Genomic DNA, 14,512 nt, shown 5'->3' with positions numbered 1-14,512 from the left:
GAAACTGTACCCATTTCCACTTGTATACAGGGTTTGAAGTGTCTAACGGACATGCAAAGATATTTGCCGAGCACTTTTGAACGATTTGTTTTTTTTGACCTAATGATTACCTGACCAAAACTTTACAGTCATACCCAGATACTTAAATGATCAGCACATATATGTGGCACATTAAGCACTAGTTGAGGGCACGATTGCTTCTTGTCAGTGTTTATTAATGGAATTGAGGGCAGGTTTTCAACTACTGCTTTTATTGTCCATTGAGAAACCATAACTCAATGGACAGAAACATGCAGTAAATGGGCAAAGGCTCCCAACCACGATCATGATTGATTCCATGTTGAAATCTAAAATGGCAAACATGGACAAGAGGTTTAACAAGAAAACTGATTCCCTTATGGAAGCGCTGATAAGATGGAAAAGCCTTAAAACATCCCAGTAATGGCCATGTGATAAAATTCTACAACTTTTTCCATCGTTTCACAATTTTACATCTTTAAATCAAAGCTGCGATAACAGAAAACCCATCATCTTTAGACTCCTCGCAGGCTGAACAAGATGAGCAGATGGCTGAAAAATCAAAAGTAAAATAAATACAACAAAATATATTGAATGAGCAATAAAATATAGCTGTAAAATATTTTACCAGACCTCTTGAGCAGAAATTGTTTTCTGTTTCTAACATGACAAAGTAAATCCCTACAAATCCAAAACACCAAAACCAAATGCTTTCACCAAATCAGCATCTTTTATTTTCCTTAAAATCCACAGATCCACCTTTATTAGTACAACAAGGTTCAGTTCATGTCAAACTAAATTAAGATTAGAGCACAGTTGGACACATTCAAATCAAAAGTAACAACACAGAGGCAGACAGTCACAAATGAAACCAAATACACTTTTCCCCACAGTATCCAACTTTGACCTAAGAGATAACTAAATCACATTAGTTTTACATGGAGTTTCATCGAGCAAATGAAGTCACTTATGTCTTGCAGAAGAACAAGGCTCTCTAATTCAGAGATATGGTAACAGTCTTTTAGTTTGAGGACACAGAACAACATGGAACCCATCTGGTTACCGCTTTCTGATTGGATGGTCAACAAAGTGTCTTTTCCTGGCTGCTCTCCACTGTCTGGATGAAAGAAGAGGAAGAAGGAGAGGCGATCAAGTTCAGGGCTACCAGGAGTTGGCTCTGGAAAAGGAGAAAGATTCAATGAGTGAAGAACTTGGCAGTGTGCTGTAGATGGCAGATGAGGAGGAAAACAGATCTGGATGGAGATAGTGAAGAGTGAGGATGAGAGGTGACATGTGTTGGATGCGATTAGAGATGTAATAAATGCCTCCTTCAGACTTACAGGCCAACATTTAAAAGGCTATAACTCAAGGTGACAGTAATAATTAAAAAGGAATTGCAAAAGAGCTCTCAATACATTATTCAACATTTCTGGAAACAATCAAAGGACCAGAATCAAACTGTTAGTATTAGATTCCCAGGATGAAGTTCCACAAATCCAGGGGCATACCCCTGTCATCTATGTCCTGTTAACGCTTGGCATTAAAATGAGCCTTGGGTGGTCTGATTACAAGGTGGTAGGTATTTAAACACACATAATAAATGCTATGGCATTTTCAGAACTCTCCAGCTTCACATCAGGTACATACACTTTATGCAGAGTGACCACATGCACGTCCTCAACTACAATGACAAATCTATGGCAATTTATTTTGATTAATTTACAGTTAGATTAGAAAATCCAGACAGGTGTTACTACAACATTTACAAATTTTTTTACTGAGAAATTTGTACATAAACAGTTTTGGTATTTGCTTCCAATCAGGGTTACAACGTTTACAGTTTGTCAAATGTAATTTTTATGTTGGAGCACAGCAAAAGATACAAGTGCAAATAGAACAGTAAATGTTACAGTTAGAGATATTGGTAATCACATTATTGGTAACAACAAAGATACAGGAAAATATGTGCCTGATCTTTAGTGCCACTTCCCTTTTTGAAAGCAATAACATGAAGTTTAACATGGGAAAAATTACATTTATGGATATGAAACTTTGCAAGAAATAAAAGTAAAATGAGGCTGACTGTATTTGACAGTAAGTACTCTTCCCCCTGTTGGATTATAATATTATTTTATGCCATGTTATACCCCTAATTAAAGATTGTGAATTATTATGTAGTTTTAGTTTGCATTATTCTCCTGGATTAGAAGAAGGTGATAACTATTACATTTGTTAAACTGATTTGCATTACGTTAGACTGCTGATTTATTGTGAATGAATGATATTGTTTTATGATGCATTATACTGCTGAGTTATAAGAAATACTGTTCGCAGAAAGTCATCGCCTTATTTGTCTGATTAGAAGAGAACAGAACATACTGGAGTTTTCTGCCCCATCTCAGCAGGAGCAGATAAACAGGGAGCCAAGGTCATAGCTTAGGCGCTGTGTGAGAGAAAGCATGTGAATGTTTAGGCTTTTATGATTAGGTGGGGGCCACTAGAGGCTATAAGAGTTTGATCAATGCTCCACCATTTTGAGATCTGATGCTGTCTGCGTACGGTGTCCATCTCCCACGCGTGTGATCATTAAAATCATCGTTTGACTCAACCCGGCCGGACCAGTGTTGTTATTGTGGTTTTCCTCTTGTATCCATCCCCAATATTTGAATCCGTAACAGTTTGGGGGCTCGTCCTGTGGTATGGGGGTGGAAGTTGGAGGTTTGGACGGTCCGAGGTTGTCGAATGGACAGGCACAAGCCAGTGGTCTGACGTGAGTGGGCATAAGCCGGCTTATACAAAAGGTAAGGCACTACCTGTTGAATTATTTCCAAAGTGTGCCAAATTGGACACGATAAAATTAAAGTCTACTCACTGAAATTACTGGTAGATGTCTGTTTTGATTTTGATGAAAAAATCTCATGAGTTAAAGCAGTTAGAGGCTGCTAAGAAATTGAGTTAGAGGCTCAAGTGTTTCAAAAAAAAGACACTGGTCTGACCAACCAGTGATGACACGACAAGTTTAGTGGTAAAAAGATTCACATTGTGACATGTTTTCTGCTGATTGATTAATACAAGTGATTACTGAATGAAAGAAAATTCCTTTTTTGGGCTTTTAAACATGATCTTAAGAATTGTAACATGTACCTGTGTTGTTCTGTAAGCTTGGTGGGTTATGAGTTGGTTATATGGTGAGAAAAAACAAAAAAAGGGGGAGAGAAGAATGACACAGAGCCTGGCCCCGTTGTTTCTCCCCTCTCTGAATAACACAGCCAACACAACATCATTTTCCTGTTCGTCTGTTTTTGTTTTGTTTGTGTTTTGTTTTTTCTCTTTATGTTTGATTACAGGCTGCTTTGTCGGCCTGGAAAGCTGAGGCTGACCTGGACTCCTGCTCTCCCCTCTACCATCTTTGCTCACTCCTCTACCATCTTTGATGTGACCCTGACCAAATGCTACAGCAGCTGGACCCACAACAACAACCTGCAAATGTCAACAGTGCTGCAGGAAAACAATCTCATGCAGCGGAGACAGAGAGCGTTAAACCCAAGGCCCGTTTCACTACACGGGGGAGATTTCCAGACAGCTTCAGCTGAAAGAGCTGTGACGAGATGCCCATTAAGCCCGGATGAAAAGTGAGGCCGAGCAAAAGAATGCTGACCTTAACAACTCTGCATTAAAACTGTGCAGGACAGTGACAGACCAACACGGATGATCGGGCAGCAAAAAGGGCGTGTAAGAGACAAGAGGAGTAACTGAGGTCAGGAGGCACCTCAGAATGGACAAAAGCACAAGAAGAAAATAAGCTGAAGGCACAGGTGTCGGGGCTCGGCCAGGAGCTGACCTCTGAGAAGAGCCGAACAGCAGAGCCGCAGAAGGCCGTGGAGCAAAGCAAGGAAAACATCAATAAACTTCAATCTGACGTGTACGGAAAAGACTGAGGTTTCTGCCCTCAGTAAGAGCTCAAGGCATCAGAGCAGAAGCTGAGCATGGCTCAGGAGGAGCTGGCTGCTAATCGAACCCATCAGTCAGGCTTGGAGTCCCAGACACAGGACTTGAAATCAGGCCGGAGCTTGCTGGAGCAGGAGGTCGCCAAACCTGACCAGAAGCTTCAACAGCAGGAGCAAACCCTGAAGGAGCTACAGAAGCAAAAGGGTCAAGTTAAGGAGGAGCGGAACAAGGAGAAGATGCAGGACACTGGAGAAAAGGACTGCCTCAATTGGGGCCAGAACCAGTATGGACAGAACTTTGAGCAGCAGCATCAATGGATGCAAACAGACTGAAATGGAGGAGGGCAGGACCCCAGGGCACGCTTCAGGCCGTGGTTTACCCAGAACACCAGAACAGGAAAGTGATGAACACAAACACACACATCTACATGCACTGACTCAGAATGAAGAGAAACACACATATGAGCACATATGCACTCGTTGATTGAGTGAGAACTGACACACACACATGCGCGCGCGCTGAGTCAATTCACTGAGAAATGACATACACACACGCACACAAATCGAAATGCTGATTCAATTCACTGAGAAGTGATACACACACACACATGCACACGCTTGTGCAATGAAGAGTGATACACACACACACGCTGATGCAATGAAGAATGCTTTACTAACAAATGCTTATGCTGACACGCAAAATGCTGCACACAAACATCCAAATTCAGAATCTGTTACAACAACAAGAAGCCATTGATTGTTTATTGGTTAAATGCATTTCATCTCACCCAGAGGGCATTTGTGTAGATTTAGGGGACGGGGTCTAAAGCAGTTTGGTTATGAAAACAATGTCTGTGCGTGATGTCTGTTTATGGCTCAAGGCCTCGACTGAATTGATAAGGAGCTTGATAAGGAGCAGGGGCACAGAGTGAAAATGATGAATTAACGGTGTGAGCCTTATTTCGGAGCGCCACATTTTTGTGATTGAGATTTAATTGAAGGAGGAACACACTGAAAAAAAAAAAAAAAAAAAAAGGGGCAGACAACGACACACACACCCCATGCATGCTATTGCTATTTATTGTGGATTAACCTGTCAAGGGCAAGAACAAAAGAATTCTGCATCAAATACAGGAAATCATAGCTTTCCTGTATTTCCTACATTGTTGGCATGCTGGTTAGTGCTGTTGCTTGACAGTAAGAAGCTCCTGGGTGCGGGTCCACAGTCTGGCTAGTTTGCAGTGGTTTCTCTCTGGGTATTCTGGTTTCCTGCCACAGTGAAAAGTCATGCAGTTATTAGAGCTAGGTTAATTGATGATTCTAAATTATCCATGAATGTAAGTGTAAACGGCTGTTTGTTTCTATCTGATAGACTGGTCGGCTGTCCGGGGTGTACCCTGCCTGGGAACCTATCACTTCAGGGTTATTTCCCGGCCCTGCTGTAACCAGGATAAAGATAGGAGGATGGTAGTTGTTGTAGACCCATTCAATTTTTATGGTAACCAGGATCTAGACTTTGTTGAACCGCATGCAATATGAAGACAACATGTAGTATTTAAGTGACCAAGTCGTATTTGGATAAAAGTTATTGAATAGTGTTGAAATAAACTGACAGAATTGAAGGATTAAAATATTCCAGGAGCTCAACTTTCTCCATCTGAACATGTTTCAATCGTGTTTTATGAACACAAAATGCACAGGTTTACTAAATATGAAAAGGTTGTGTTGATTTAACTCAGTTGTTTAAGTTTCTGCCAAAGCAAAACATTTGTGTGCAACCAGTGTCCACTATTGAATCAAGTAAATCCAACATGTTTTTTTTTTTTTTTCCAGTGCAAAAAGGAGTTACGGTACCTGTATTCCTACACAATATTGTCCCGGGAGGGAGAAAAACTTTCTGGTGAAGTTTTGGTTGATTTTTGGGTTTTGCTTGACACTAGGTTTATTTTATTAGTGAGGTTTGGATTGTTTTCTTTCTCTAAGAGAGAGAAAGATGGTTTTATGCTTGGACATGTTTGCAATGGGCCCCAGTATTTGTTATTATATGAGTATTTTATTGGTTACGTTTGTTTTTGCCTTTGTTACAGTGCACTGAAATAAGAACATCTGAGAGGTGTGATCCACCGGTGGTGATGTTTTGGTATTTTGTGAGTTCCTGATTTAACAAATCAGCTCTTTAATCCAGGCCTGAGAGATTGAACTTTAAAACGCTATAAAATATTCTTACTAGAAACAGTCGCAACGTATCTTCCTCCATGATTGTAATGGGCTCTGGAGAAATTCACTTATATGGGACATTGATCACATGAGAAGTCCTGAGCCTAAAAGGATTGCAGCGAGTCAATCCAGTCCAAAAAAACAAGGAACTGTTTTCCTTTAAAATGATGATGTCATCTTGCTGGTGATGGAGGCTCGAATAGGTTGCGCGTGAGACTCCATTATCAGCAATATCGGGTATGAATGTGTGTGGATGTATGCATGTGACTGGACTGTGATGGACTGACGACTAAAAGTTTTAATTGACTTGATACTGAGACAAAAACGGTACCGACTTTAGGATTAGTAAATGTCCACAAACAATTCACCCAGCCTGTAAAAGAAGGGTGGATGTTTTGTCTTGCTTTGTTTTGTTTTTGCAGGAACAGAAGGATGACAGAGACTAAAGGGGGAGGCTGTAGCTTCACATGAGTGTGAACTGCAGACTTAACCCTTTGGTTGCTAATTTTGAGTTATTGATGTTTGCATTAAGAAAATTGTGTTTTAGTAGCCGTGTTTCGATTAATGTATCACATTATATTGTTGGGAAGGTTAAATGCTAAAGTAAAGAAAAGGTTTGATTTCACTCATGACTGAGCATGTTATTATTAACCATAGCAGGCCACTGTAAATTGTCAATTAACCTTTACAGAGGTAAAAAAAAAAAAAAAAAAAGCCAAAAAAACCCAAAACCCTCTATTGAGGTCTATGAATAACAGGGGAATGATAGGCTTGTCACATTCAAAATGGATATATGTAATAATAAACACTGGTCCGTCTTTTAGGTGCTTTCTTGAAATGGTCAGCAATTTAAAAGTAGGATAGAACCGACAGGGGCATGTGCTGAGAAGTGGTGCTGCACAAGAACAAGAGCGAAACAAAGAAAAATTATTGTGTTTAGCTTTGATACATTCAAATTAAAATGTACCATTACACTCAGAGGATCAATATGAAATCAAATATATGCTAATTTTGTATGAAGTACATGACTGATAACTGTTCTGTCCTGAGCTTTCGTTTTTACAGCACCCACTTGACCACACCAACAGTTTCTCGCCACCAAAAGGGGGTACTTGCAAAGAATAGGGAGGAATATCATCAACACTGGGAAAGGTAAGCCCCGAAGGGGGTGATGACACCATAAATTTCACTTATGGTCAAATTCTCAAAATTTGACCCCAAACATGAAAAATTCTTCAAACATTTAGAAACAGAGTGGAGTTCTAGATAAATATAATGTGCCAAACCACATGCGGATGGAGAGTTGGACTCGATAAGATGGTGAAACAACACGCAGTAAAATGTTGATCATATTGATTATGTTTATTCCAGTGTGCAGAGCAAGGTTAGTATCATTAACGAAAACTAACGAAATAATGAAAACTAGAAGTGAAAAAACATTTTTGTTAACGGAAATAAAATTTTAAAAAAAGGAAAACCAACTAAAACTGTAATGAGTGTTCACAAAACTAACTAAAATTAACTGAATTTATAGCAAAAATGTGTTTAGTTTTCATTGATGTGTGCGTGTCCTACAATAGTCAAGGGTGAAAATGAAGTTTAGTTTCCAGATTTTTTCTTGCTGTCTCATTATGCCAGCAGGTGGCAAGTACGTTAGTCGAGTCGTCTGTGTTGCTGCTCTGTCCACGCGCAGAATCATGTCAGGAAAAGTCGGGAGAAAGCGCCAGAGTCCAATTTGGGATTACTTTGAATATGACTGTGTTTTGGATAAAGCAAGTGTCTTGTAGTGGAAAGAGACAAATTAGGAGGGACATTTCTAAAGGGAAAAAATCCCACCCACAAACCTTAAAGTGCACTTGAAAAGCTCACACCAGAAGGCTAACCTAGCTTACCTTGAGAAGGTAAGGGAGCACACTCAACCCTCATCCCCAGAAAACAGAAGCTAACCCCATGCAAGGCAGCGTGATGCATCCCGAGACAACAGGACTGGGACATCTACATAACTGTGTGAGTCAATTGCCTTCAAAAAGTTTATCAATTCACTTGAACCAAAATTACGAACACACGGTGCTGCAAGAGTTAATAGTTAATAGTCTCAACACCCAAGGATAAGCAGAAGAGCATGACTGATATGATGAAACTGGGATTTTGTTACACTTAATTTTTGCAAACACAACTAAAACTATAACTGAAACTAATCAAAACAAAACTAAACTGAAACGAAGGATTTTCAGAAAAAAAAAAAAACTAGACTAAACTAGCAAACAATTGGTAAAAACTAATTAAAACTGATATAAAATTGAAAATCTGAAGTCAAAACTAAATAAAAATAAAAACTAATGAAAATTGCAAAACTGTTAAAACCCTGGTCCAGACTGAGATGGCGTTGGACATCTTCAGGGCGGAAAAGGGTTGGTGTGACCAAGGTGTGGTTTGGCTTGTTGTATATATATTTCGAGATGATATGGCTCTGGATGGACCAGTTACCAGGGCATGGAAGGAGGACAGACTCATTAAATGAGGAGAAGGAATTTTCTGGGATTGGAGATCCTCTGGGTGAGTGGTTGACTAAAAGCATACATAAAATAAAAGCTATTTTTCATTATTGATTGGTAATAGATTGATGATTGGCCACATTTACAGCTGTATTGACTTGTTGTGGACGCAGTCTACTTCATGTTTAAGCACTCTAATTAACAGATTGAAAATAGTGACATTAGAGGAAGAGTATGCAGCGCCACCCTGTCAGATGCCAGTGACGGTGGGGCTCAGTGATTAATCAGGTGAGCCGGATTCATGGCTGAATCAAAACATAGATTCCCCTGCTGTGGTCAGTAAGGGGAAAACAGGGGGAAATAAAATTAGAAGAGGCATGGATAAATGTTTATGTGTGAAGTTTATAAACGGGATAAAGGGGGTGTTTTACTGTTATTTTAACATCAGCATTATTATTGCATCAGAATCATATAACAAGCATTGCATTAACAGGGCTCTAGAGTGCGACCAATTTGGTCGCAAATGCGACCAAATTTTTCAGTGGTGCGACTAAAAGAAAAATATTTGGTTGCACCTGTGCGACCAAATGTTCGGGTAGCAAAAAATAAAAAAAATAAAAAAAATAAAAAAAATCTGCAACCTTCCCTGTGGTCAACAACAGACACACATTTTGCCCCTATCGTGGAATAAACCAATCAGAGATAGTAAGGGGCGGGACCTCTCTGATTGGCCGTGGTCCAGTTGAAAGTGCAGGTGGAAGAGGGAGGTGAGTAGCTTGAATGAAGCGATATCAATTCATTAAATCCTGAATCGACTTTTAAATATAACTGTGTTTTGCCAGAAACGCCAGATTCTCAGATTAAAGCTCACAAAACCATTTCAACAACAACCAAACAGCAAATGAGAGCAGGTACACGGATTCCACACAAAGACGTAAACACAGAGCGGACCGACGCATCAGAATCAACTTTTTCATTCTCGGCTTTCTCACCCGACGGCTCGTAGACGGACACGCTGTCGGAGCTTAGCGATCCTGATGCGTCCGGTCCGCGCTGTGTTTACGTCTTTTTGTGCTGATTCTGAGCTGCAGGTTTTGTCTCTCTCCAACCAAAATTCACCGAGCCAGCAGCAAAAGAAGCAGCAAACTGCGCTTCACTTTGATCAATGTCGTCATTAATTTTGCTGTTTTGCTTCCACGACTATTAAAATCACACTTCATGCACAGCTAGCTCTCTCTCTATCTCTCTCTGTACTTCAAGAACAGTTTCCCGTCTCCAATCTCTGTTTTCTGTATTATTCATTCGCTTATTACCCACCAGTCTACCGTTGTTTACAGCGCTGTCGGCTGCTGTCTTTTTTTCTTTTTTTCACTTAAATGACCTCGGAAAAAAAAGCCTATTTTTTTCTGTTGTTCAACACTGAAGAAATTTAAACATTATATGCAGAACATTGTAGAATATTTTTAAGGTTATCTGCTATAAAAAGCCAGACCAGGAAAATCTTTCATGTTTTTCTGTGTTTTATTCTTAGTTACTTTCACACAAAGGCATCTGCTGTGATGTTCACAATTCTGATGAAGTCAGTACTGATAAATGATCAGAATTATAATATTTCTGACTCTTCTGGCTATGTTGAATCGAATCGGGACTTTGAAAACCGGAATCGAATGGATTATAGAAATCAGTGATGATACCCAGCTCTAGTGAGCAGCCTAGGCACGACAGAAGTGGATGTAGCTGTAATAGGAAAAGAACTATTGCTAACTTTTCTGTTAAGTTAAGGCCTGATCCTTCTGAAATTCATATGCAGTGCTCTGACACAGTGTCATCAATCTTTGAATGCTGAAAAAGCACAGTGTATCCAGAAAAACACATTTTATTATATAAATTATTATAAAATTTGTGTGCACCTAACTTTTGTGCCGGTACGCCCATGGCAAAAAGTTAGTCTAGAGCCCTGATTAATCATTTATTGAAGCTTTTGACATTGTACTAACATTTGTGTTCCATTGATGGTTATAACCTCAGGTTAATCTCCTATATACAGGTGTCGGGGTAATCATATGATCTTTCATTGCAGGTGTAACCATGATCATTTTTATACATATTCCAGTTTGTTGCTCATTATAGAGTTGTGCTCGAGTTAATAAGGGTTAAAAGCTACAGTCAACGCGATGTTTGGCTGATCTATGGACTGGAGTGACTTCGAGCATAGAAGGCCGCACGCGCTTACATAACACCGATGTCATGCTTTTCTTTGTGATCTTTTATTCAGTTATATCTTTTGCTAAGTTTTAAGTAGTGGCAGTTGATTAGACAACATTCAAACTCCTAAAGTTTGCAGATGACACCACTGTCATTGGCCTCATTCAAGATGGTGATGAATCTGCATACCGGCAAGAAGTTGAGCGGCTGGTACCCTGGTGCAGACAGCACAATCTGGAGCTGAACACTCTTAAGACTGTAGAGATGACAGTGGACTTCAGGAGACATCCCTCAACTCTGCTCCCCCTCACCATATCAGACAGCCCTGTGTCAACTGTGAAGACCTTCAAGTTCCTGCTATTGTTGTAATAATAGTTTTCTTGCATCTAAACTGCGCAAATACAGAGGTCATCTCACATATGTCATCAACAGGGGGACAAAGGACCTCAGGAGTGAGAAGAAATGAACCTGGCCACACTGGATTACAGGGTGTAGGTGAGCTCTTTATTCTAAAGAGCTCATCAGGGGGAATGATGGATTATAATATTATTTTATGCCATGTTAGACCCCTAATTAAAGATTGTGAATTATTATGTAGTTTTAGTTTGCATTATTCTCCTGGATTAGAAGAAGGTGATAACTATTACATTTGTTAAACTGATTTGCATTACGTTAGACTGCTGATTTATTGTGAATGAATGATATTGTTTTATGATGCATTATACTGCTGAGTTATAAGAAATACTGTTCGCAGAAAGTCATCGCCTTATTTGTCTGATTAGAAGAGAACAGAACATACTGGAGTTTTCTGCCCCATCTCAGCAGGAGCAGATAAACAGGGAGCCAAGGTCGTAGCTTAGGCGCTGTGTGAGAGAAAGCATGTGAATGTTTAGGCTTTTATGATTAGGTGGGGGCCACTAGAGGCTATAAGAGTTTGATCAATGCTCCACCATTTTGAGATCTGATGCTGTCTGCGTACGGTGTCCATCTCCCACGCGCGTGATCATTAAAATCATCGTTTGACTCAACCCGGCCGGACCAGTGTTGTTATTGTGGTTTTCCTCTTGTATCCATCCTCAATATTTGAATCCGTAACACCCCCCTCCCCCCCAAGTTACATACTGGATCTCCTGTCCAGCCATTTTCTTAATTGCTTATTAAATTCAGGGGCGGGTGAGAAAACAGTGCTCAGAAGCACTACACTACCATACCACCCATACTGAATCTTACAAAACCCTCTAAAAAATACAAAGTCACAAGAAAATCAGACGTATCATTAAAAAAGCGATTTATTGTGTGGATGCCAAAAGGCATCCACACTGTTGAGTTCCTGTTTCTCTTTATTCTTTATTCCACTATTTACTAGTTGCTTCTGTACACTTTTTGGCACTCAACTACTCCCTCAGTTTTTGTGCTATTTTCACCGTTCAAATCTTAAAAAAATTCTGCTCTTTCTGGCTATGACTTTTGGTGCTCATAACTTCTATAGTTTTTCAGATATTGAATTTTTTTTTTTTTGCAATGTTTTTTGCCCATTTCTGAATATTATCAGTGGCCTCACTGATTTTCCTTGCCGGGTTGACCTGTGTTTTAGCTCAGTGAGATGAGCATCCGTTCTCGGACTGGGAGGTCCGGGTTCAAATCCCACTTATGGCAACGTTTCTTTCAGTTAACAGTTAAACTTTTTTAACTCTTTTCAACACAAATTTCAGCTTTTTCACCCCTTTTCAGCAGAACTTTCAGTTTTTTCACCACTTTTCAGCAAAATCTTCAGTTTTTTCAGCTGTTTTCAACAGAAATTCTGCTAATTGAACTCTTTTCAGCAGAAATTCTGCTGATCCAACTCTTTTCAGCAGAAATTCTGCTGATTGAACTCTTTTCAGCAGAATTTTCAGAATTTTCACCTCTTTTTTTGCCAAAATTCTGCTTATTCAGCTCTTCTGAAAAATTTTCAGCCTTTCCACCTCATATCAGCACAATTCTCAGCAGCTTCTGGCTCATTTCAGCACAATTGTCAATCTCTCCACCTCTTCTTTTTGAGTATGAGTTTGGCTCAGTGAGCTAAATAGCCGCCCTCAAACCAGGAGGGCCAGGTTCAATTCCTGCTCAGGGCAGCATTTTTTTTCCCTTTCAACTTTCAATTTTTTCAGCTTTTTTCAACAGACATCTTCAGCGTTAAGGCATCCACACTGCATTTTCGCAGGAAATGCAAATTTTTCTAGTTTTTAAATGTTTTGTTTTTCTTACTAAAGGATGGTTTCTGTTAAGAAATGGTTGAAAAAAGAAAAAGAAACGTATTTCTCACAAACTAAGCTATAGAGAATGATCGTCCTTACTGTATGCAGACACATGTGCAATTACCCCCTAACCGCCCTGCATGAGCCAGGAAAAACCCTGTCTTCACTGGAAGTAATAAGATGATGTCATCATCCCAATACCTCACATAAGATGACTTCAAACATCTGTATTCTGTACCATGCAGAACATTTGGAGAACCTGTTAAATGTTACTAGACAATATTAGATACACAGTAACAATTAGGACTAGATACGATCACGCACACTCAGCTAAGCTCTAAAAACAGATACAACAAAGATGGACCATGAACACTCTAGCTCTACTGAAGCTTACCCATGCAAGAGGTCAACTTTATTTTTCTCATCTCAACTCCAGTAACTTTATGGGCGAACACTATTTAATAGTTGGAGCGCTGTATTACACAGTTACATGAAAACCAGATGCCTTCATTTTTTTTCTTACTTATAAAACACTGTTAAATTGTTCCCTCTTAAATAAATTGAAAAATTTGGTGTTGGTTTAAAAACAATACTGTATGTTGTATGACTCCCAGAAACTAAGACTGTATTAGTCATTGTAGTTACAACTAGCAACCTGTAATGTTTGTAATTACCAAAATTTGCACAAAACCGTTCAAATGCACAATATATCCAACAGTGGCAACTACCAACAGATAAATAAAATGCAGTTTTGCATGGCAACAACATTTGTAAGTCTTGATAAAAATCCTCTACATGTGCAGTGACGGCTTATATGAAACACAATCTGAGTGTTTAAGAGAAGAGGCAATCAGATTTCCTATAATGATGCTTCTTGCTCCTGAAGGCAGGTCGTAGTTAAGTCACCTTCTCATGTTTGCATTACTGATATAAATAATACATATTACAGGGTAGCTGTTGGCAGGCTTTAATATAGAATAAGAGTTAGAAAATTACATAATGTCCCATCATAAATTTGCTTCAAAAAGAAGCTGTCAGCTCTCTCCTACCTGATTGGGGGTGGTTCAGTAGTTGATCATCTTCTTGATTGCTTCAAAGCACTTCCACTTGTCTGGGATGTAGAAGGGCTCAAAGATGTGCGGGAAGGGGGTGTCGTAACCGCAGACCCTGCTGATTGGAGCCTCCAGGTTAAGAAAGCACTCCTCCTGCATGATTAGAACAAAAGCCACCATCGTTATTTGTGTGGATGCTTTAAGCATCCACACTATTGAGTTCCTCTTGGGACTTCCGTACACTTTTTGGCACTTAACTACTTCCACAATTTTCAGCCGATTTTCACCGTTCAAATTTTAAACTATTCTGCTATTTCTACTAATGTGTGCTCTGTCTTTTG

At 39.5% G+C, this 14,512-nt stretch overlaps 1 protein-coding gene across 1 annotated transcript in view; it reads right to left on the bottom strand.

Moving 5' to 3' along the window:
* Nucleotides 1–726: 726 nt before the first annotated feature.
* The window catches only part of bckdhb (branched chain keto acid dehydrogenase E1 subunit beta), a 75,538-nt gene continuing 61,752 nt past the window's right edge, over nucleotides 727–14,512 (bottom strand). The window contains exons 10-11 of the mRNA XM_026186036.2: nucleotides 14,169–14,324; nucleotides 727–1,195 (exon numbers count right to left, since the gene is read on the bottom strand). Of these exons, the coding sequence (XP_026041821.1) occupies nucleotides 14,184–14,324 (141 nt within the window). The 3' untranslated portion in view covers nucleotides 727–1,195; nucleotides 14,169–14,183. The remainder of the gene's footprint in view (nucleotides 1,196–14,168; nucleotides 14,325–14,512) is intronic.

The sequence above is a fragment of the Astatotilapia calliptera genome, chromosome 11, assembly GCF_964374335.1.
Source record: "Astatotilapia calliptera chromosome 11, fAstCal68.1, whole genome shotgun sequence".
NCBI classification, from domain to species: domain Eukaryota; kingdom Metazoa; phylum Chordata; class Actinopteri; order Cichliformes; family Cichlidae; genus Astatotilapia; species Astatotilapia calliptera.
The sequence above is the reverse complement of the archived record's forward strand: the minus strand, read 5'-3'. Positions and strand labels throughout refer to the sequence as shown.